We start from the raw sequence: 23,914 nt of genomic DNA, 5'->3' as shown, positions 1-23,914 counted from the left end.
GAAACGGAGAGACAAAGAATAACTAGTAAAATAGAGAATAAAAAATATCATTTTCTATCTTTACATATAATACACTCATCCCTCATAACTGATGTGACCTAGATACGAAATGAATTTACAGACGAAGGGTAGTAAATAAGCGAAAAAAAGAATAAAACACATGAAATAAGGTAGAGTTTATCAGAATAAGGAAGGTAAGTATATTTTTATCCAATTTACAGGTTGAGCAACAATTAAAGGTAATAAACTAAATACGTTTCTTAATCTAAATAAGTCAGAACTTTTTACTATAAGTTTGGAACGTAAACATACTTTTTAACAAAATCTAAACATATTTTTTCATTGCTTAATTAGCTCTTTTTAGGAACAGCTATAGATAACGACAAGTGCAATTACTGCGTTAATGGAATTTAAACAATAGGACGGTACATCATAATATTAATAAACTTTAAAGATTACCTTATCAACATTAACATGTCAATCTCAATTATAATGGAATTACGATAGGAATATTTATTATGTTTAAAATGACCAATATATACATACACTTACATAAACAATAGTATAATTAATTTAATTCTACGTCCGAAAAGGATTAAAATGGGAAATATTAATATTACAGTCTGGATAGTATCATAGATATACACATATTAAAATTAATCAAAAGAACAATAATAAGATATTTATGATGAGGCGTTTAGAAAAAAAAGTTTACACTTTTTGCGAAAATATACATCTGACAGCAGTGAACAAAAACGGATGAATAGAATTTTAGTGCAAGTTGTGCCAATCTATACGAGTACATATAAGTAAAAAACCCTTCTTTACAGATAATTTAACAAGATTTATTACCATAAAACTCTAAAGTTAATATTACGTGATTAAAAACATGTGTCAAACATGTCTATATAACTTTTTATATGCACCAATCAAAGAGTATATAATATACGGGTAATAGATAAGATAGAAGAGTGACATAGACCTAAATAGAACGCTACCTCAGAATCGGGCGGAAGCCGCTAGCTGACACCGACATAGCGACGTAGGCCATGGAGCTTGATGAAGAGTCGCGCAGAAAATCTGAAATATAGTAAAAATATTTTTAGTTATTGAATAAATACACTTGGGTATAAAATGTGATTGATGAATGTTATATTACTAGGATCACGGACCCTGTACTAGACCTACTGGATACATTTTCAGTCACAAGTTTCATGACAGTTGCCGATAGAGGCGCCACTTCGTATGTGAGAAAACGTAAACATTCACGGGCGTACCATAAATCACTCTTAAATAGCTGTTTAGCGGTCGTCCACAAATTACGGTACACACTGACAGTACAGTTACATAAGGGGTGGAAGGGGAATTTTTTTTTTTCTTAACATAATTTATTGTAGTAAACGACCCTCTATGGCCATATCCCACTTCGAGTGGGATTAAGTCAGTGTCGCTGCGCTCATACAAAATAAACTGTCGCTGCGCTCATCCTAACTAATATTATAAATGCGAAAGTAACTGTGTCTGTCTGTCTGTCTGTCTGTTACTCTTTCACGCCAAAACTACTGAACGGATTTGAATGAAATTTGGTATACATAGTATACGGTCTAGACCCTGGGAAAGAACATAGGCTACTTTTTATCCCGGAATTCCCACGGGAAAACTTTTTAAGGCGAAGCGAAGCGCGCGGGAACAGCTAGTACAAAATAAACTGTCGCAGCGTCTGTATCACCGGAGCCGCTCCGCTTGGAAGTGGACCTTTAGCAGTGTATTTTTTTTATGCATCTATCAAGCGCGCCAGTCTTTCGGTATGAGAGTACTGACCGCGGCATCAGGGCAGCAGGCGGCGCGGCCACAGCTTGTAGCCGGCGTACAGCAGCGCGCCCACGCACGCCGCGCGCACTGACACGCGTATACGCGCGTTGATAGCGACGGCGCACTCTGAGGGACGAGAGTACTGACCGCGGCATCAGGGCAGCAGGCGGCGCGGCCACAGCTTGTAGCCGGCGTACAGCAGCGCGCCCACGCACGCCGCGCGCACTGACACGCGAACTGACGCGCGTTGATAGCGACGACGCACTCTGAGGGACGAGAGTACTGACCGCGGCATCAGGGCAGCAGACGGCGCGGCCACAGCTTGTAGCCGGCGTACAGCAGCGCGCCCACGCACGCCGCGCGCACTGACACGCGCACTGACGCGCGTTGATAGCGACGGCGCACTCTGAGGGACGAGAGTACTGACCGCGGCATCAGGGCAGCAGGCGGCGCGGCCACAGCTTGTAGCCGGCGTACAGCAGCGCGCCCACGCACGCCGCGCGCACTGACACGCGTACACGCGCGTTGATAGCGACGGCGCACTCTGAGGGACGAGAGTACTGACCGCGGCATCAGGGCAGCAGGCGGCGCGGCCACAGCTTGTAGCCGGCGTACAGCAGCGCGCCCACGCACGCCGCGCGCACTGACACCCGGATCACGCGCGTGGATAGAGATGGTGGCGGCACTCTGAAGGGTTGGAGGTAGGGTTAGTTGATTCGTTGCAACACATTATAAAATAAATTTTATTATACCATAAATTTTCGAACCACGAATTTAAGGTTTCTTCAGAATTGCAGTCTATGCAAGACTATGTGAAAGTATTGGTACAGATGAGAGAATGCGAATTGGGAAATAATTAAATAAACTGAGCAGACCAATCTCCACAGAAGATCTCGATCGCTGTCGAAGCACTTCTATGACGATTGTCATTCCTAAGTAAAACTAGTCAATACGCAAAACACACCACTTTCAGTGGACGTCATAATGGTTTAATACTCACTTGAGTAGCGGCGGTATATCGTGCGCGGAGATCTTGCCCCAGTTCTCGACGATGCCGGAGACGTGCCCGATACCCACCACGCCCACTATCCGACACGGCTCGTTCCCTGAAACGATATACGTAACATTTTAGTACCTACAAAGTATTTTAAATTGACCATAGGGATCAACTTAAACGGAGAAGATAGGTCTTTAGCGGTGATTTTGTCGAGTCTCATTAGTATACTAGTACTAGAGGTAGTATCCGGCTCGAAGGACCATTAAAAGGCTTGGTAGCCTTTGTTGCTCATATCGCAGTAGAAGCGTGTATAATCTGTATAAGCTGTTTGACAACTGAGCAACTAGAAGTGACCATTGCGTAGCAAAGCACATGGTGTCATCAAATTCGCTCAAATCCTCATAAATGCAATTTTTCCTGTTTTAAAATTAAAGACTTAAGTCATGGATTGCATCGTAGCATTGCAAGATGCAATCCATTCTTTTGTCTGGGGGAAACGGCGTGTGCACTCGTCCACGATGCGTTGACTGAATGACCCTGAGGGCCTAGTGTGAGTTTGTCTATTCGTAGTTTCACTCACTGGGTTGTAAACGGCGTGTGCACTCGTCCACGATGCGTTGACTGAATGACCCTGAGGGCCTAGTGTGAGTTTGTCTATTCGTAGTTTCACTCACTGGGTTGTAAACGGCGTGTGCACTCGTCCACGATGCGTTGACTGAATGACCCTGAGGGCCTAGTGTGAGTTTGTCTATTCGTAGTTTCACTCACTGGGTTGTAAACGGCGTGTGCACTCGTCCACGATGCGTTGACTGAATGACTCCCTGAGGGCCTAGTGCGAGTTTCTTCTAGCCGTTCGACCAGTAATAACTGTCTTTAAACAAATATCTGCCTCGGCCGGGATTCGAACCCGGGACCTTTGGCATAGCAGGTCGACTCACTGGGCTGTAGCGCGGCGACGTGCAGCGAGTGCGCGAGGTACAGGTCCCGCTCGTGCACGAACACGCGGCGCAGCGCCGGGAACTCGCCCGCCATCTCCTCCAGCATCTCCTCCAGCATCTTCTTCTGCTTGCACTTTTCCACTTCTTCCGCGCTGGAATCGAAGATTGAACATTGTGAAAGTTTGCTTTTGGGCAAGATGCGTGTGAGAGTTTTGTGAATTGTGGAGCACAAGATGCTCTATGGTATAATTTTACTGTTTTAATCCACTTATCGTCATTAGACCATTAATCGACTTCTGCGGGTCATAGGGCCCTTCCAAGGAGCGCCACGGCACTATCCTCGGCCTTTCTACGGCTGTTACTAACGGCTAGTAGGGTGAACAGGGCTGAGTGGGCGAGAGGGCGAGGTATTTGAAATATAGGGGATAGGATCGGACGGAAGAATGGAAAGAAGGCGAAGTGGACGCGGCAGGAACGGTGTAGGGGAAGTGTGTGAAAGATAGGAAAAAGGAGGGGAGGGGTGACCGTAGAAGGGGAACGCAATGGAGGGTATGGGAATTGAAGGGGAAGGGAAGGGAACGGGACTTTTGCTTTTTGAATTTAAATGGGTGTTAAAATACTTCACAGTGAAAAAAAATCGAAGCGAAGCTTGCGAGCAACTGCTAGTCTCACAATAAATCTCACCTGATAGACTGGTTGGAAGTCAACAGGTGCCATATGAAGCGTATGGTCTGTCCCCACGACAGCGAGGCGATCGCGCGATGCAATGTGATGTCGATTGCGCGGTCGCCTAGTTGCACTATGCAGTTGGGGATCTTCTTGGCCTGCAATGGATAATGTTTGTGTTAATATGAAGCAATCGACACGACAAGAAGAACATGAAGTGAAACGAAAACGGTGACCTATATCAGCGGTTATCCCTCTACATATAATATTATTCTGCCTATTAATAATTCACTTCAGAACCCCGTCAAATACTTATTTCTTGGTTATTGATGAAGTTCAACAAAACTGTATACATGTTAGGGTGAGGTCCCATTAGTGCGTTACACCGTCGCAGTTTCGTCACTGCGTAGTTTTCCCATATATTTTAATCACCACCAGGCGGTACGACACAGTGCATGACTGTAGAGGATGTAGTTTGTATAGCTAATGATATACACCAAAATTCATAAGCTTTTTGATACTTTAAAATACAATTAAAATTGACGGCGTGTTATACAACTTTCACTTTTTGACTGACGTAATGATACAAAAAAAAACATACAGACGAATTGAGAACCTCCTCCTTTTTTCGAAGTCGGTTAAAAACTCTTGACTCTATGTCAAATTTAACCTTGTTGTAAATTTACAATACGGTGTATGAATTTAAGGGATAGTCTACACAGTACCTCAGTCATGGCCCTGCGGAACTCGCCGCCGGGCGCCATGCCCAGCTCGCGCGTGATGTGCGCCGACATGTTGAGCAGCAGGATGTACATCAGCCCGTTGAACACGCCGTTCTGCGCCATCGTTGATCTGGATGAAGAAGAGAGTGTTAATTGGTAACTTGGGGGTGTGAAGTGTTGAGAGATACAGTGTTGTAGTATCGGTGAAGGGAAACATTGTGAGGAAACCAGTAAATCTAGATTCTAGATTAGAACCTGTGCACTGTACTCATTCCAAATAGCGATAAAGCTCGCGATCTGTGAGATCAGTATAAAGTGTACTGTGAAAAGTGGTGGGTAGTCGCGGTTGTGAGCAATACATTTAAATTTCATAGTTTTACTATAATCATCAATATTTATTGGCGCGTAATCATCAACTGCTGGACATATTTTTTAGTCGTAGGAGATTTTAATATGCACTGTAGCTCATTAACTATAAAAACTTATTTTAATTATTTTATATCCTATTGTCAATTCATTCAGCACAACTCTGTGTGTAATTCAAATGGTCGTTGCTTGGACTTAGTCCTTAGTAATCTGGGTAAGAATTCTATTTCGGTTACGTTATCAACGGAGCCTATGTTACCGGTGGATAAACATCACCCACCGCTCGCTATCGAAATCGCGTTACAGTCTGGGTCTGCGGCTTCTCAGCTACAGGGTGTGCAATCAAGTAGCGCCTCGGGAAAAAAAAAGGCCATTTTTTTTAAATCCTACAATTTTTATAAAGCACAGTTTCCGTTGTTATGCTCTGCGATTTTAGGTATTGACTGGACCGATTTATATCTATCGAGAAACGTAAATGAGGCGGTAGATATTTTGTACAACAAATTGTACACTGAACTAGATAAGTATGTGCCAATTAAGTCTGATAAAGTAAAGACTAGTCTTTATAATTATCCGGTATGGTATTCATCAGCACTAATTAAGGAAATTAAGTTAAAAGCAAAACGACATAAACTATATAAAATTAGTAATTCTAAGGCCGATTATGACCTCTATGCACAGAGTCGCTCCTTAGTAAAAAAACTTATTAGAAATGACACCGATAGTTATCAGGCAAGAATGCAAAACGAACTTGTCAATGACCCGAAATGTTTTTGGAAATTTGTAAATTCAATGAGGAAAAATATTCGATCACGGAAAATATTAAATGGCCAGGGAGTAGAAATGAGCGACGAGGATTGTGCCCACGAGTTTTCCAATTACTTTCACTCAGTATATAATACACAACCACCTCGCCTTAACGTACAGGCGGCCATGGCTGGGCTGGCGCCGGAGCCGGGGGGCGCGGAGAGCGCGGCCCGCGTACACCTCTCGGCGCTCGGGCGTGGGCAAGTGCGCGCGGCGCTGCGGGCCCTGCCTCCCAAGCGCTCCGTTGGCCCGGATGGAATACCGCCTTTTCTGTTGAAGGACTGTAGCCGAGTGTTCGAGGGACCTTTACTACACGTCTATAACTTGTGCCTAGAAAACTCGATTTTTCCCAATAGATGGAAAGTTACGCGTGTTACTCCTGTACCGAAAAGTAGTGGAGCTAAGTCCGTGAGTGATTTTAGGCCGGTCGCAACACTATCAACTTTTTCTAAGGTCTTTGAGTCTGCACTATTTAAAGAGTTTTATAATGAAGCACAAGCTCAGCTCTGTGACGAACAGCATGGATTTAGGGCTGGACGTAGCACCACTTCCAACCTCTTAAACTTTACATCTGGTATTAAACCTTTCGTTGATAACAGGATACAAGTTGATACGGCCTATTTTGATTTCCGGAAGGCATTTGATCTTGTAGATAACGATGTCCTACTAAGTAAATTAGCGGCAGTTGGATGTACTCCAAAGACTTTGCATTTCTTTGCTGATTATCTGAAGGATAGGAAACAGTTTGTCCAGTACGGAAACTACGTATCTGACCCTTATTCTACCCTCTCGGGGGTAAGTCAGGGTAGTAATTTAGGACCATTGCACTTCCTTATCATGATTAATGACCTACCAAAAGTAGTAAAGTTTTCTAAGTGTCTCCTTTTTGCAGATGATTTAAAATTATTTGCTCCAATCTCGGATGAGCAGGATGGTAATCATCTGCAGCAAGACATCAGTGCTGTTGAAAAATGGAGTCTGGACAATAAACTATCTTTTAATGTACAAAAATGTAATATAATATCCTTTTCCAGAAATAAAAATATGGTTCTAAACCAGTATACACTGGGAGGTAGTCCGCTGTCTCGGGTGACATCGATCAGGGATCTAGGTGTGAAAATGTCAGACGACCTTACTTTCAAGGATCACATATTAGATGTTTGCACACAGGCCTTTAAAACTCTGGGTTTTATAATGAGAACAACAAGGAGATTTACTAATATCACTGCGATAAAAACATTGTACAACTCACTCGTGCGAAGTAAACTTGAATTTAATGCAGTGGTATGGAGCCCCAGTGAAGCTAAATATAAGGATATGATAGAGAAACTCCAAAACAAATTCATTCGATTTCTTTATATGAAACTTTACGGGGTTTATCCTGGCTATCCTCTCCTATATCCAACTTTGTTCATACTAGGTATGACAGGTTATAATAAATTGGAGGTAAGGAGAGATTTCACCATTGTCTGCTACTTATTTAAGGTATTAAGAGGAAAGGAATCGAATCCGGTAATATTGGAGCAGGTGGGACTGAGAGTTCCCAATAATTACTTGAGAAGTCGCAGCAACCGTACATTCGCAATTCCAAGCGGTAACAGTAACCTAATAAAGGATTCACCTATTACACGCGCATTATATACATTAAACAAAATTAATGACACGATTGATGTGTTCGCATGTTCACTGAATGAATTTTCAAGGGTGGCCTTGTATCTAATTAGTTATAGTCCTTTGTAAATAGTAAATAAGTTGTTTAAGTTGTATCTGTAGATATAATTTTAGTAAGTATCTTTATATTGGATTGTTACTTGTATTTAAATAGCTACTACACTGTCGCATTGGTGCCTCAACTGTAATGGTGGTGTATGTAAAGATAAATAAATAAAATAAAAAAATAAAAAAATATCCCTCCCCCAAGAGCGCAAGACTCTTTCCTCGACCTCCTCACCCAAGCTCAGGTTACGTTTCTAAGATGGATGATCCAGCATGCCAGAGGGCGTCCCACACTACACTTGCCTATTTGTGGTTTCCACTCGAAAAGTAGTTTATCCGTACACTGAAGAAATTAAATAAAATATACATAAAAATACTATTCAGACTCACCTAATCTTCTGAACATTAATATTCTTTGCTTCTCTAAGGATGACCTCTTCGTCTAGTAGTAATATATTCGTGCGTTGTTCACACAGCTCCACCATCACTATGTGGGGCTTCACTTCTTGTATTACCTTAAAAATGTTACATATTATTATTCACGCCTTGTATCAACTGACCCATAATCCTGGGCAATCAAGTGTGCTCATTGATGGGTGCAGTGGAGTATGACTTTATTAGGTTTTTTTTTTAGGTGTTTACTTAATATATATATCAGGATCCTTGAACGTGATTGTTTTAAGACAGCCCATTGCGGACAAGGATCTGATGTCTCATCTTCTGCGTTAATTTAACAATACATACCTATACTAAATAGAAGTGGAGCCAGTGGAGGTAATGAGTTGGATGATCGAGCTCTATTGAGGATTTTGGATGTATTTATTGGTTTTTAATTTCTATGTGAACTGAGCAACTGATTGTAGTAAAATTTAAAAAAAAATCATATCAAAATATAATCAACGGTCTATAAAAGGCTCTCACCCTAGAGACATCATCCTGCGACTGCAAGCTGAAGTGCGCGGTGCCGACGAGGTACACTCGGCCGCCGTGCGGCGCGTCCAGCACCGTGACCGTGCTCGGCAGACCGTCGTCCAGCGGCAGCTCCGGGACTCCTGACGACAATTAGGAACTTTATAGTGTGGTGTGGAACGCCCTCCTGCCCACTGAACCGACGACCTTAGGCGGATTACCAGTGGTGGCTGGATGAGGAAGGCCGAGGACCAAATGTTGTGGCGCTCCACGAGAGAGGCCTATGTCCAGCAGTGGATGATTATTGGCTCATGATGATGATAGTGAAGGCTCGAGCGTTTATATAGAATACTTGTTTTGGAAGATTTCTCGTAATCCATATACCAATGAGATACACAAAAGTATAGACAACATAACAACCTTTGGAATGTAATCCTGCCTATAGGATGTTAGACAGATAGCCCTAGAAAGCCTGATGGTAGAAGTTGATAATGTGACCATGAAAAGAGGTGGCATTGAATAAAGGACTAGGCTTTGGATTATTCTCTTACATAAGAGCCTTAGTAAACAATGTTGCAGAGATCTAGTAAGAATAATGAGTTACCTTCAATATCACACTCAGGGTTTGAGTCTGCCAGCTGTGTGTCTGACAAACTTTCCTTCTTCTGGTATGGTGTTGATGTGACTGGAAACTTTGGTTTCTCTGTAAATTTTTATTCACATTTTAATAACTTCACTTACAGAATTGCACAAATATAAAAAAAAAGTTATTGGTGATTATAAAAAGAAAAGAAGTAGAGTTGGAAACATACTTCTTCTTAGAGCATTTTTCCTTTTCACAGACATCCTCATGATTAAATACTTTACAGTTAAACTGTTAACACTAAATCTGTGTTAAATGATGCCAAGACACTGAACTAGAAGTCAACTTTAGTAAACAGTGTGGAAGCCATACTGCTGTCCCCTGTCTACTTATTGGATTAACCAGACTAACACAATAAATGATTGATTTTTATGAGTTGTTCAAAACTTACTAACAGCAGACCCGCTGAGTTTACTTACTGCTAATTAACAGCTGATAATGTAATACCTTTAATATACATATAATAAAATATATTAAATAATAAATATATTTAAATTGGTAAGTTAAAACAAATTAGGAACCTACTGTCTACTGTCTTCCTGCATTATTGGTTTAAGCTGATTTTAATGTAAATTAATGAAGGTGGCTACACTAGTAATACCTACCTACTATCTTGGCAGTCAGATGTCAGATTGGATCATGTGAGAACCTTTGCAATTTGTAATATTTTTAAACAACTTGTGTGTGTTGTATTTGCATTGCATGTTGTTATGTGTTCTCAGTTTCAGTAATTATCAGTGCTTATCATTATAGTATATTATAATAAATAACAACACAACATTTTTATAGCCTCTACCTAGCTATCAAAGTGATTTACTAGCAGAGTACTATAAAGGAAAATAAATGTAAGATAAATAGTCATAGCTAAGAGTAAATGATAACTGAATTGAATAGTAATATTGTAATATTTTTTGCTTCACATCACCCTAGTAAAACAACACACAACTCTCTCAGTTGAACAAAATAAAACCTATTAAAACATGTTTACCACCTAAACTCCTAAACATGAATAATACTAAAATACTTTTAATTTTGGTAACTTAGAATAAGCTAAGTATATTTTGAAATGAATCATATTAAATTTTATGTAAATACTTCAGTTTACCCAGTAAATCTTGGTGAAGTGGGTAGTTTAGCCCACCCTAGTGAGTAATGGGAATTTCAGCAGAATTGCACATGGGGATCCCATGGTATGAGCATACTTTGACTCTTGATAGTGTATAACCAGTGTTCTAACCTCTCCAAAACAAAAAACAAAACATAAGCAAAGTTAAAAGATAAAAAAAACAGTTATACTGCAATAGAAGTGGATGGTTTTTTGGAGCTGTTTTAAATGTTTAATTTATCACTTACCATCGTTTTCTTGTGCCATTGGACTGCTTGTACTTCTTCGTGCGTCGCCGCCTCCGTCCTCCGCGTTTATAAACATCTGCACCTCATTAATGACATTGTATTTGGTTCCTGGAGCAGATTCACCATTTGATTGTTCCTTATTCTGAATGAGTAGTGCATCCGCAGCATCCATTTTATGTTCCTATTCAACTTATTTGCCCTGAAAAATAATACAAATACATACGTTTTGGTGTAAAAAAAACTTTAAACTTAAGAGATTATTGATGATGCAAAACCATTGCAAACCTTCATAGTTGGATGGTAAAGATACTTAGTGGCAGTGGCACCAAAATTAATAAAGACTTACTTTCAATGAATTAGGCAGATTGAAAACCCTTTGGTTGGATTAAATAAATTACAACTTTATCCAAAAGGCAAAAAAACAGAAATAGTGTAACGTGAAACGTCATACAAACCAGCTGTCATGTGTCACACTTGTCAAAAAATGCTAATTTAAACTTAAAATAAGGAGTCACTACTGCCATGGTCCGTTCATTTTTCCAAAAAAAAATGTAGGTGACCGTCCGCCCTTATTGGTGTTCCAAAATTTCAAAAATGATAATCTGTCTCCTTTGTGCTGTCAGAATGACAGTCGCTAAGTAAAATTGGTATTTGAAGTTTCTAGATTACATTCTGTTACATCACATTTTTTCGGGTTTTGCTCGTCTTTGCTGCTAAAGTCGATTCAAAAAATCCTAAAAATGAGTGCCTGGAGACAAGCCGGTCTTAAGTAAGGATAGCCCCTACCCTAGCACACCTATCCTGCTAGTAGACTTTGATTATAACCACCAATTTATTTCTGTTACAGCTACATCAACTACTCCAGCGTTGCTGCTCAAATTCTGCGACGCTCTTTAAAACCCGAATTCCGTGCTGATGCTCTAAAACGTGATGCCTCGCACGTAAGGATTACTCCATGGGCCGACGGCAAACCAGCGGGTAAGTTCATATAATATTTCATTTTCGGTTTCGGCACCCTGCAGCCCAAGGCCAAAACCTATCCACCAAGTATCCAGAGGAGGTTGAGAAAACAATCTGTGTTGACTCAAACTTTGAAATCGGCATTTCCAATTTTGTATTAAAAAAAATACCATTTATTTCCAGATGCTAAGGCATAAAAATACATACATAACTAGTAAGTGAACAATGAATGTGCCTGAATTGTGTACTGTACTTAGGCATTTTAAACGTTTTAATCTAATAAATTAACATGCTACGATAGATCCAAATGATTATTGTGTTCACTAATATGTTTGTGAAAAATTAAATAGTGATTATTCTAACCAGCATTATTAGATTTTGAATGTCCATAGTGTGCATACTGACCTGCCTGATTTAACAACAAGATCAATATTTTATAACATTCTAATACTCATGTTTTGCTTTACAGCTAAGGCACAGCAAGCCAAGTAGAGAAGATCTACAATAGCAGTAAGAGAACATAAGGATAATCATGTATTTAGCAATATTTAATTAAAATGTTGTAAATTAGCCATCTTTTCCATCAAAGTCCTTTTTAACTTATTTAGGGTTCAGTCTCAGAATTAAAATAAAAGTTATATAAACTATTTACAGTGATTTTAATCTTGTCACACTTACACATAAATTAGCATCTAGAACTTGATTGGAGATGTTGACCCCTAAAGGGCATTGTGGTTCTATGTCTTTCAAATCAAAGTTTGGTGTGAACTCCAATCCTTTCCTTAATTTTTCAACACCATTCCATGCTATCATGATGCCATTGTCTGTGCAGACGGGAGGTGGTGGCCGGTACACATTGAACTGAGTTTTGTTACCAAGAGCCTTCAATGATTCAAATATGAAATCATTGCATGCTACTCCTCCAGATATAACAAGGTTTTTTCTATCTGGTGGAATTAGTTCCTTCTTGATACAAAATTCCATAGCCCTCTCTGTCCGGTGCATCAAGTGTTCAGTGACGGCCAGCTGGAACGAGGCACACAACTCATGCACTTGAGGGATCACCTGCGCCCCCACTACTCCATGCCGAGCCTCCAAGTTCTGTATAGTGCGTCCAACGGAAGCTTTCAGACCACTGAAACTGAAATTGCAGTCTCTGCTTCTCACTAAAGGTGGTGGAAGTTGAAAAGAATGTGTATCTTTTGCTTTTCTGGCAGCCAATTCTATAGCTCTGCCACCAGCTAGATGTGAATATTCTGGAATATTTCTTAACTTCATTCTTCTGGCTACTTTGTCAAAGGCCTCCCCGGGGGCATCATCCAGTGACTGGCCTAGCAACAGGAAATCTTCCACATCTTTAGCAACAGCCAGTAGACAATGACCTCCAGATATTAATAACACTAAGAAAGGAAATTGAATATCTTCATACATTCGCGCCACTAAAGCATGAGCTTCCATGTGATGAATGGGAATAATAGGCTTTTGGTATTTTCTTGAAAAATATTTAGCATATTTTACACCTATTTGTAAGCTAGCAAGGAGGCCTGGTTTAACTGTGACTGCCACACCATCAATGTTACTGATATCACACTGGGACTTGGCCAATGCTTCACCAACAATGGAATCAATGCTGTCCCTGTGTAGATCCCTTGCTATTATTGGATTTATGCCACCATTCCTGAGATGGACTAAAGTTTGGGAATGTAACGCTTCACCTAAAATTTGGCCATGACCATTGACTATAGCGCATCCAGTATCATCACAGGATGTTTCAATACCTAGTATAGTAGCATAATATCTTCTTGAAAGTGGTAACAGTAGGGACGATGTTGCAGTGAGTGTTCTGTTTATTTTGTACATTTTAATAGATATCCGGACACAATTCAAAGCCTTTACTGCAATACTGACATTATAACTTACTCCTACTACTTCAATTCATGTTTCAATTTAAAATAAATAAACTTTACATAATTTTTTCAGGTTAGAAATGGACCATCCATGGAGTAAATAGAAGAGCTGTCATTTTTTTTTTTTATATTAGGTTTAACGGCCCTGGATACGTGTCCTTTTGAGCCAACACTTGTTAGTTCACTTCACTTCACAGTTTGTTTATTGTATTTATGATGTATTTATATAGCGGTGCATAAAACTTCTGGTCAGCCAAAAGATCTTGGAGGCGTGTAGGTACTTCATCATCATCACAAACACTTTGTAGTTCAGTCACGAGTATCAGTCTGTGAACACCAAAACTTTGACAGTTAAATACGATGTGATTTAAATCAGCGTTATCTTCTTCACAAAAAGTGCATTTCGAATCTTGAACTAAGTTTAATCTCTTCAGGTGAGTCCGGGTCTGGCAATGGCCAAATCTCATTCTATTTATGGTGGTAATGAATTTCCGACAATCAGCTGTTTTATTGCGGTGGTACCAAGGTTGGGCGGGCGGGCTTCCTTGGATATCAGCATACCATCTTCCCTTTTCTTTGCTCGTCTCTTTCCAATAATCATGCCACAGTAATTTCATTTTGTGCTTCAGTTGAGAGTGGTAGTCAGTAAAAGGAATCTTTAGGTCTGTGGAGTGATCTTCATTGTGTTCATTTCTGGTTGCTTGGTCAACTATCTCATTTCCAGTGAATCCTCTATGAGATGGTACCCATACAAACTCAATAGTTTTACCAGTGTTGTACAAATCGTTAATTACATTCTTAATATTAATTACTAAATAATTTACAGAATATTTAGAACAATTATTTTTTAATGCAGTTAAAACACTTAAGGAATCTGAGAAAATAATAAAGTTTTTAAATACAATATTTTTAACATACAAAAGAGCTTGATAAATGGCATAGCTTTCAGCTGTAAAAATGCTACATTTACTGTCCAACTTAAAACATTTGGTAGATTTATTTTGAGGATCATAAAATGCTGACGTTACTCTATCTGCTGACTTAGACCCATCGGTATACAAGTTATTAGTATCTAAAAATTGCAGTAGCTCAGCCTGACTATTAAAATTTTGTTTATTTACAATAATACTATTAAAATGAATATTATAGCCATGTCTGTAAAATGGCCATAAAGAGTCTTTGTACATATTTACAGTAATAGACTTTAAGTGAATTATGGTACGAAGTAATTCTGGGATATTACCCAATAATAATTGAGATCTATTTAAATATGGGCCCAAGCTATTAAATGAAATATTATGTTGAGTTGGAAGAATTCTATTTAAGACACAACTATTATCTGATGCTATTATCTTAAGGCAAAAGCGTTCAGCTATTTGAAATCTTCTGAAATGCAGAGGGGGAATGCAGGTTTCACATTGCATAGCATTAATGGGGGTGGAGCACATAGCACCAGAAATTATTCTTAATGCTTTATTTTGTATGATATCCAATTTCTTTAAGGTAGTAATATTTGCATTCATATAAGCTAATGAGCTGTAGTCAAAGTGACTACGAACTATGCTTTTGTATAACATTGATAATATCTTTGGGTCAGATCCCCAATGAACTCCAGCAAGAGATTTCAATATATTGAGTCCTTTACAAGCATTTTTAATTATATAATTAATATGAGGTTGAAATGTTAGTCTTTGATCCAACCATATCCCTAAAAATTTCTTATCTTCTAACCATGGTAATGGACAATTATTATAAATAACTCTAGAGTTACATATGGTATGTTTTTTACTAAATAGCATGACTCCACTTTTATTAGGACTTATGTTCAACTTGAGTTTTCCAAAATAGCAAGAATGAACCTGTTCAAGGGCATCATTTAAGTTATTTACAGCTATATTTACATTTCTATTTACAGTGTATATTAACAAATCATCGGCAAACTGCAAAAATTTTACATTTGTTAGGGTTAAGTATTTATTGATTTGTGAGGTATATATGTTATACAAGAGAGGGGAAATTGTGGCCCCTTGCATTGTCCCTTTGTACACATGTCCTGGTCCATGTATATTATTATTAAATTTGACATACATTGTCCTGTTATATAAAAAATTAAATATCCATTTACAGATATGACCTGGAATGCCTATTTCGGACAGGATTTGTATTAGTACAGATGGATTAACATTATCGAAGGCACCTTGGACATCAAGAAATGCACAAACAGTTGCTGAGTGACCATGAAAGGAATTCTTAATGTCTTCTACAAGAGAAGTGAAACTTTCTGCAGCACTACGCCCCTTTCGAAATCCAAATTGTTGTTCAGGTAATATTTTATTAGTTTCTACAAAATGATCTAATCTTGTTTTAAGCATAAATTCAAATAGTTTACCTACGCATGAAGAAAGTGCGATTGGTCTGTAGGAATTAAAATCGTTTTCTGGTTTATCTTGCTTTAAAATTGGTATTACACATTGTGTTTTCCATGTGTCAGGGATAGAATTAGATATCCAAAGCAAATTAAAAATGTTTAATAAAGTTTTCTGTGCAGTTATGTGCATGTGGCGAATAAGTTTGTATGGAATATCATCTAGGCCAGGAGAAGTATCTTTCCGTGTTTTTATTGCTGCTAAGAACCCATTGAAGGAGAATGGCTGAGAGAGAAAATCATTACTATCATAATTATTTCTATAAAAGTATTTATTTAATGAAGCTTCATCTATTTGTTTCTCAGGAGGAGATTGAGGTGCATATTTATCCAGAAAAGAGGGGATCCACTCATCATTTTTAGGTGTTTTGGGTAAGGCTACACGTTTAAATCTTCTTATATAATTCCAAATTGTACTGACTGGTGTATATCTATTGAATGACTCACATAACTTACTCCATCCATTTTTCTTTTTTTCTGCTAGTAATTTCTTTTTTAATGCGTCTAGTTTTTTATATTGAATGTAAGAATCTATTGAAGAGTTTGATCTGTACAAATTTAAGGCCTCTTTACTTTTTTGGACGGCCTCACTACATTCAGTATCCCACCAGGGAACAGGCTTTTTTAATATAAATTGAGTAGTTTTCTTAAATTTAGGTATACAAATTTCTTTGATTTCGTTTAATTTATTGCAAAATTCATTGTAACTTTCAAGAGGACAAGAATTATTTATTACTAAGTCTCCCAATTTATGTTCTGTTTCAGATAAGAACTTCAGCCAGTCAGCTTTGCTGTACACAAAACGATCAATGGGACTACCTATTTCATATTTATGTACTGAAGTCTGTATATCAATAATAGTGGGAAAGTGATAGCTGCCCATGGAGTCATCATGAACTCTCCAGTGGCAGAGTGAAGCTAAGGATGGACTTATGCAGGATATATCTATTGCTGAGGGATTTTTATTAGGGCTACCTACTGTGGTTGGAGTTCCAGTATTTAGAATACATAAGTCGTATTCATCTATAATATTGTATATCTCACTACCTCTGGAGTTAGTGGAAAGGCAACCAAAGGCAACATGATGTGCATTAAGGTCGCCTGATAGCATAATAGGTTTAGGTAAATCATTTAAAATTTGCTTTAATCTTCTTCCTTGAAACCTACGCTGGTTGTTATTAGTAGGTGGACTGTATGCGCATAATAATGTCAGATTACCAGCATTAGTTGATAAGATTATAGCCGTGGTTTGCAAGAATTCATAAAAGGGTGTGGGAGAAACTGTATATTTTAAATGGTTTTTTACTAATATACCTACACCACATCGTCCGTCCTTACCGTTTTGGTAGACGAAGTTGTAGCTGGGTATATTAAAAGTATTTTTATCTCTAAGCCAGGTCTCATTTAATAGACAAATATCAATGTCGTTGTCATATAAATATTTTATAAACAATGGTTTTTTGTTCATAGCGCCCTCTATATTATATTGTGATATTCTAATAAAATCTTTATTCATTTTTTAGTGTTTTTGTTAAAATTTCTTTTATTACTGTTGTTGTTATCGTCCTACCACCATTGCCAATGGCCACCAACGCGGCAACCAATCCCTTCAGTACAATTTCATTGGATAAAATTTCATTTATTAAATTTTCGTTACTTAAAATTGTTTTTGTTTTATTCTGAATAGTCTCCCTTTCGTGTACCTTAGACTTTTCCGTTATATTTTCATTAGTTTTAAGTATTGTTTTAGCTGCTGGTGTTGCAGCTGCTGGTGCTTTCATGGAAGAGGCATACTTAGGATTTCTGGCACGTGGTGCTGGAAAGTCCTTCCCATAATTTTGAAAAATGTTGTCATTTTTGTTATTTTTCATCGCCGAAGCGTATGTTTTATTTTTTAATTCATGAATTTTAGTTTGTTTTATGGGGCAGTCCCTTGAAATGGCCAGGTGCTCTCCGCTACAGTTGATACATTTGACAGCTTCATTCTTACATTCTAAATAATGATGGTCCCCGGCACATATGGAGCACCGTTGAGCCGACTTACATATTTTAGCTCCGTGATTGAATTTGAAGCACTTGAAGCACTGCAACAACGGTGCTACATACTCATGTACCTGGAACCTGAAGATGTCCAGGTAGACAGCTTCGGGCAACGAATTTGCCAAAAATGTCACACTCACAGAATTAAATGGCTTAACTTCACCATTTACCTTGCGCGTAAAGCGCCGTACTGCCACTATTTCTAATGACGACTGTAATTTCCTAAAAAGTTCCTCATTGCTTATGTTTGTGGGTACAAATCTTAAAACGCCGATTTTCTCCACAGACCTGGCTGGAATGAACGCCTTCATTTCATATTTCTGAAGGAAACTCTCGTTTTTCAGAAAATTGTTAGCAGTGTTTGTCTGAGAGAAGGTCACTCCTATTTTGCTTGCGTTGATTCGCTTTATGTTTGTGACTCCTTTAATTTCATTCCGAAATAATGTGGCCAACATCAGGGGATTCTTGTTCCCGAGCCGCTCGCCCGCCTTCGTGCTTTCTACAAATACGAGGTACTCACCGCTGCCGCTGCCGGTACTCACGTCTGGAAACACTCTCTTGTAGTTAGGTTTTGTATAGGGTATGTACATGCGAGGGCGCCACCGTAGCCCGGTAAACAACAAAGTGTGTTAGCTCCGTATTTATCTAACAAATAAAAATATATCCAGTGCCTAATTTGTGATAAAGTGTTGTTAATATGTTATAATTGGGTGTTATCCTTGCTACCAACTACGGCTAGGTGAAGAAAATCATAAAATAAGAAGATATAAACGATTATAATTTCAAAGTGTTAACGGCCATATATTGAAATGAAATGATTGTGTGCCTAGCTACAAACAACTGGAACTGTGTTTATACGTCAAAAGTTGAGTAATTTACTCTATTCAATGCCATCGCAGTGAGTAACAAAGAAAAAACTTACTATTTATAACCTCAAAACAACAACTCACCATCATCATTATATGTCCCACGACATCTATATTCAAAATTGTGAGCTAAACACAGCAACGCCACCTAGCGAGGAGTAGAATAGATAGAACTTCTCCAACCGATAATTTGCCAGGAGCGACATCTAGTATCGAGTGGCAGAATTACACAAACACATAGAGATAAAAATTAATATAGAGTCATTAGGAGAATATAGAGCCACTTAAAAATATAGAGATGGAAGAAATCGCAAAACTTTTGAAAAATATTCAAGACGAGATGACTTTACAGAAAGAGGAAATGAAAGAAATGCAGAGAAATATAACACAAAATATAAACGACAATGTCAATGAAAAATTTAAGGAAATCGATAAAAAATACAGTAATTTAGCAGAAGAAATCGAAAATCAAGATAAAAAGATCGAAAACATAGAGCGCCATATAAGAAAGAAAAACATAATAATTTTTGGAGTGATAGATGATGAAACAAACTATTTTCAACTTTCGGCAAAAATAACAAACATTATAAATGAAAAGATGAAGATACCCTGTGACAAATCGGAAATTGAGTATATCAGGCGCATCGGTAAAAAAGGAGATAAGCCTAGACCGGTTGCGGTGACTCTACTAACCATGTACAAAAAAATAGAGATATTAAAAAATAAAAAATCACTGGATGGCAGCCCATATTATATTAAAGAAGACTTTACCCAAAAAGTCTTAGAAAAAAGAAGGGCTCTGCAGCCTCAAGTGCAAAAACTAAGGGATGAAGGAAAACAAGTAATAATTAAATATGATAAAATCGTTATGATTGAAAATGTGAACTCAAATTTGAAGTCCGCAAAAAAGCGAGTATTATCAATCTCGCCAGATATAAACAATAAAAGTGCACAGAAAACAAAGAAAAACAAATCAAACATTACCACATTCTTTACCCCGAGAAACGAGCAGAATTCACCAGAAAGACACTCCTCGATTGATACAAATGGAAAATTATAACAAAACAAATCATGTCTCCCGGTACGGCTGGTCCCCGTGGGAGAGTCAGACCAAAACCCTCCATCCTCCTCCTCTACAATACAAATACAGAAAGAAAGCGAAAGAGATATATTAAATATTTGTACCCTAAATGTAAGATCACTAGTATCATCCTCAAGATTGGTCGAGCTTGAAAATGCGGTGAGCAAAATAAAGTGGGATGTAATAGGCTTGTGCGAAACCAAGCTAGAAGGATATACAATAAAAGAATGCGAAGACTACATTTTTATGTACTATGGCAAAAAAAGTGGGCAAAACGGGATTGGATTTATGTTAAAGAAAAAATATGGAAAATGCATGATAGAGTTCAAGCCAATCTCCGATAGAGTCGCACTACTCAATTTAAACATAAACAATTCTCCAATGAGCATAGTCCAGGTATATGCGCCAACTGAACAATACTCGGATGAAGTGTTACAGATATTTTATAGCGATGTTTCCAAAGCGCTTACTCTATGTTCCAAAAACAGAATTATTATTGGAGATTTCAACGCGAAAATTGGATTTCCGACCATAGAAGACAAATATGTAATGGGAAAATGGGGCTACGGCCAAAGAAATAAGCGTGGTGAAATGTTGCTAGAGTTTTGTTTGGAAAATAGAGTACATATTATGAATACTTACTTCAAGAAAAAACCTAAACAAAGATGGACCTGGTGCTCTCCCGATGGAAAAACCTTCAATGAAATAGATTTTATAATGACGGCCGATATCAAATCAATAAAAAATATCCAAGTTATAAACACTTATCACCCGACTGATCATAGACTTGTTCGTGGCGAGTTCTACATACAAACAGCGCAGAAAAAATCAAGACGTTCATACATGTCAAAAACTAATAAAGTTCAACATCTACAACGTGGTCCTCGTATTAACAACTTTGCCAAACAAGCTGAAACACTTGACTCTACGGATACAATGCAAAGCTACACAAAACTAATATCAATAATGAAAGAATCTGTCAATCGATTAATTCCACAAGCAGAACCAAAATTTAATCATATTACCCCTGAAATTAATCAACTTCTAGAAGAGAGAAACAATCTTAAATTTAAAAGAAATAAGACGAAATCGGAAAAAATATTATTAAGCAAACTGTATAAAAAGATTAGTAAAAAAATAAAGCTTCAAATTCAAAGAAATAAATACAAAATAATAGAAGAAGAACTTGCACAAAAAAGTTCAATTAAACGAGCACAAAAAAGAATTGAAAAATACAAACACTGGATTCCAACTCTAAAAGATAAAAATAATCACACCACTACAAACAGAAATGAACTAGTCGACATAGCCACAGAATTCTATGAAGAACTGTATAAAAAGCGCATAGAGACAGATTCAGAACAAACAGTCGAAGACTACAAACAGATATGTACGGTACCGCCTTTTTTACACAGTGAAATAAGACAAGCTATAGAATCTCTAAAACCTATGAAGAGCCCAGGAGAAGATGGAGTTACGAATGACTTGCTTAAGATCCTGATAGAGCCCCTAACGCCCATACTCACTGAGCTCTTTAATAAATTTCTTACACTGGAAATTATACCATCTGAATGGGAAACATCTATTATAACCCTACTCTATAAAAAAGGTGACCCTCTGGACATAGGAAATTACAGACCCATCAGCCTATTACAATCTACCTACAAAGTATTTACCCAGCTAATCCTGAAACGAATAAGACCTACTCTAGAATGCAACCAACCAAGAGAACAAGCTGGCTTTCGCCGTGGATACTCTACTACTGATCACATCTTCACACTAACATCTGTGATTGAAAGATACTCGGAGTATGGCAAGACACTTTATATAGCCTTTGTGGATTACTCGAAGGCGTTTGATTCAATATCACATACTGCACTCTGGAATAGCCTTATAAATCAAGGTGTCGATACAAAGTATGTAGAAATAATGAAGGAAATATACCGCAAAAGCAAAGCCACAATTAAATTAGAAAAGAAGGGTCGATCATTTAGTATCCAAAGAGGTGTCAAACAGGGAGACCCTATTTCACCAAACCTATTTACTGCTCTACTTGAAAGCATTTTCCGAAAACTTAACTGGGAAACTCTTGGAATAAATATCAACGGTGAGCAACTAAACCACCTCCGCTTCGCAGACGACATAGTCCTGATCAGCGAGACTCATGAGGGATTACTCCATATGTTGCGATCACTAAACAGAGAAAGCAAATCATGCGGACTAGAAATGAATGCAAGTAAAACTTGCGCCATGACCAACTCCGAACCAATCTCTCTAATAGTTGACGACACTGCAATCAAATACGTCGACGAATACGTTTACTTGGGTCAGAATATTTCGTTCAAAAACTTCACTCTTAAGGAAGTAGAACGTAGAGTAAAGTTAGCATGGAAAAAATATTGGTCCCTGAAGCACATATTTAAATCAAACTTATCTATAGAGTTAAAAAGAAAGGCATTAGAGACTGTGGTACTGCCAACTCTTTTATACGGTTGTCAAACGTGGGCCATCACTAAAGAAATAATCAACAAGCTACAGGTATTTCAGAGAGCAGTAGAAAGAAGCATGTTGGGTTTGAAACTGAGAGACAGGGTGAAGAATTTTACCATAAGAAAGCGGACTCGAGTCACAGATGCAGCGGAGTTGGCATGCCGGCTAAAATGGCGATGGGCTGGCCATTGCGCCCGTGCCAAAGACAACCGATGGAGCGAGCGAGTTCTGCACTGGTGGCCGCGCGATACACCTCGCCCGCGAGGCCGCCCGCGCCGCCGCTGGAGCGACGACATCGTGCGCCTGGCCGGCCACACCTGGACGCGACTGGCACAATGCAGGGAGCATTGGAACAGGATGGAGGAGGCCTTTACCCGCTTATGGGTGCTTCACAATTAATATAATAAATAAATTTCAATTAAGTATATAACTACAACTGTAAAACATATTTAATAATAAGCAATAATAATTAATTATAACGATGTATAAATACAATTAAATTTAATTCGAAATGCATGAAACTGTAAAATATATTTAATAATAAGTAATAATAATTAATTATAATGATGTATAAATACAATTCAATTTAATTCGAAATGCATGATAAGCTTTGTGAAATGTCAGGAAATTGATTAATTACTTACCTATAGTATTTTGTCAATTTGTAAAAGTATTGTAATATATTGTATTTTGAAATTGCATGATAGTGAAAATAAAAGGCTATTTTATTTTTTATTTTTATTTATTTTATGTACATGTCGGAATAGTCCCTTGTGGATTGCAGAGACTCTTCCTCATCATTGTCCCGGCCCCTCTTCAGATTGGGCGGGGAAGCTCGATCTCCACCCCCAGGGGACCCAGCCCCCGGAGGCTCCTCCATTTTATACACCAAGTATATACAAGTTAATTACAATATATTACAGTATTAATTTACAGTGTTTAACTAAGTTTTAATAATTTTCGAAAAACTTTTGTAAAATCGCGCCTACTCTTTTCAAAAGCCCGCCAAAAAGTCCACGAAGAGCTGTCAGTGCTTATATCACAGAGCACATTGGCTGTATTTGACAGTTAAATTTTCTGCGATCAATCTCAGAATAATGATATTTTCACTTATTTTGCTCCTCTAAGATTTATCAAATAAAACAGAATAAAATGTGATCTACGACTAATAAACCTAGACTAAAATAGTACCTATAAATATTAAAATATTATAAAA

The 23,914-nt window shown here is 38.2% G+C and overlaps 4 protein-coding genes across 5 annotated transcripts; 1 reads left to right on the top strand and 3 right to left on the bottom strand.

Annotated features, from left to right (window-relative positions):
* Positions 1–744: 744 nt before the first annotated feature.
* LOC105383349 (traB domain-containing protein) lies at positions 745–11,397 on the bottom strand. The gene is made up of 11 exons (XM_038122636.2): positions 11,276–11,397; positions 10,930–11,128; positions 9,538–9,636; positions 8,946–9,076; positions 8,415–8,539; positions 5,139–5,265; positions 4,432–4,571; positions 3,748–3,899; positions 2,813–2,918; positions 2,378–2,499; positions 745–1,080 (listed from the first exon to the last, which is right to left on the bottom strand). The coding sequence occupies exons 2-10, from the start codon at positions 11,099–11,101 to the stop codon at positions 2,385–2,387; spliced, it is 1,167 nt and encodes a 388-aa protein (XP_037978564.2). The 5' UTR covers positions 11,102–11,128; positions 11,276–11,397; the 3' UTR covers positions 745–1,080; positions 2,378–2,384.
* Positions 11,398–11,538: 141 nt separating this feature from the next.
* On the top strand, positions 11,539–12,538 carry LOC105382639 (protein stunted). 2 transcript variants are annotated; one of them, XM_011552559.3, is made up of 4 exons: positions 11,539–11,698; positions 11,777–11,907; positions 12,073–12,103; positions 12,359–12,538. In XM_011552559.3, the coding sequence occupies exons 1-3, from the start codon at positions 11,670–11,672 to the stop codon at positions 12,084–12,086; spliced, it is 174 nt and encodes a 57-aa protein (XP_011550861.2). In that variant the 5' UTR covers positions 11,539–11,669; the 3' UTR covers positions 12,087–12,103; positions 12,359–12,538. The 2 variants fall into 2 exon arrangements, with proteins under 2 accessions (XP_011550861.2, XP_037961241.1); XM_038105313.2 differs by lacking the exon at positions 12,073–12,103.
* LOC105382648 (tRNA N6-adenosine threonylcarbamoyltransferase, mitochondrial) lies at positions 12,532–13,905 on the bottom strand. Its single transcript, XM_011552572.3, has one exon. It carries the CDS (start codon positions 13,747–13,749, stop codon positions 12,538–12,540), a length of 1,212 nt encoding a protein of 403 aa, XP_011550874.3. The 5' UTR covers positions 13,750–13,905; the 3' UTR covers positions 12,532–12,537.
* A 2,982-nt stretch (positions 13,906–16,887) lies between these two features.
* On the bottom strand, positions 16,888–23,705 carry LOC125490260. Its single transcript, XM_048628903.1, has 2 exons — positions 23,450–23,705; positions 16,888–18,845 (listed from the first exon to the last, which is right to left on the bottom strand). The coding sequence occupies exons 1-2, from the start codon at positions 23,576–23,578 to the stop codon at positions 17,730–17,732; spliced, it is 1,245 nt and encodes a 414-aa protein (XP_048484860.1). The 5' UTR covers positions 23,579–23,705; the 3' UTR covers positions 16,888–17,729.
* Positions 23,706–23,914: the final 209 nt, after the last annotated feature.

Source organism: Plutella xylostella, chromosome 22, assembly GCF_932276165.1.
Source record: "Plutella xylostella chromosome 22, ilPluXylo3.1, whole genome shotgun sequence".
NCBI lineage: Eukaryota > Metazoa > Arthropoda > Insecta > Lepidoptera > Plutellidae > Plutella > Plutella xylostella.
This window is presented reverse-complemented; position numbering and strand designations above follow the sequence as displayed.

Excerpts from the sequence above, each read along its gene's own strand:
- LOC125490260 (XM_048628903.1), bottom strand. The coding sequence starts at position 23,578 with ATGGAGGAGCCTCCGGGGGCTGGGTCCCCTGGGGGTGGAGATCGAGCT. Across the intron at positions 18,846-23,449 it reads GGGACTATTCCGACATGTAC|ATACCCTATACAAAACCTAA; the intron begins ATAAAATAAATA and ends CCTCGCATGTAC.
- LOC105382648 (XM_011552572.3), bottom strand. The coding sequence starts at position 13,749 with ATGTACAAAATAAACAGAACACTCACTGCAACATCGTCCCTACTGTTA.
- LOC105383349 (XM_038122636.2), bottom strand. The coding sequence starts at position 11,101 with ATGGATGCTGCGGATGCACTACTCATTCAGAATAAGGAACAATCAAAT. Across the intron at positions 5,266-8,414 it reads ATTAATGTTCAGAAGATTAG|ATCAACGATGGCGCAGAACG; the intron begins GTGAGTCTGAAT and ends TTCTTCATCCAG. Across the intron at positions 2,500-2,812 it reads GATATACCGCCGCTACTCAA|AGTGCCGCCACCATCTCTAT; the intron begins GTGAGTATTAAA and ends CCAACCCTTCAG.
- LOC105382639 (XM_038105313.2), top strand. The coding sequence starts at position 11,670 with ATGAGTGCCTGGAGACAAGCCGGTCTTAA. Across the intron at positions 11,699-11,776 it reads TGGAGACAAGCCGGTCTTAA|CTACATCAACTACTCCAGCG; the intron begins GTAAGGATAGCC and ends TTTCTGTTACAG. Across the intron at positions 11,908-12,358 it reads GGCCGACGGCAAACCAGCGG|CTAAGGCACAGCAAGCCAAG; the intron begins GTAAGTTCATAT and ends TTTGCTTTACAG.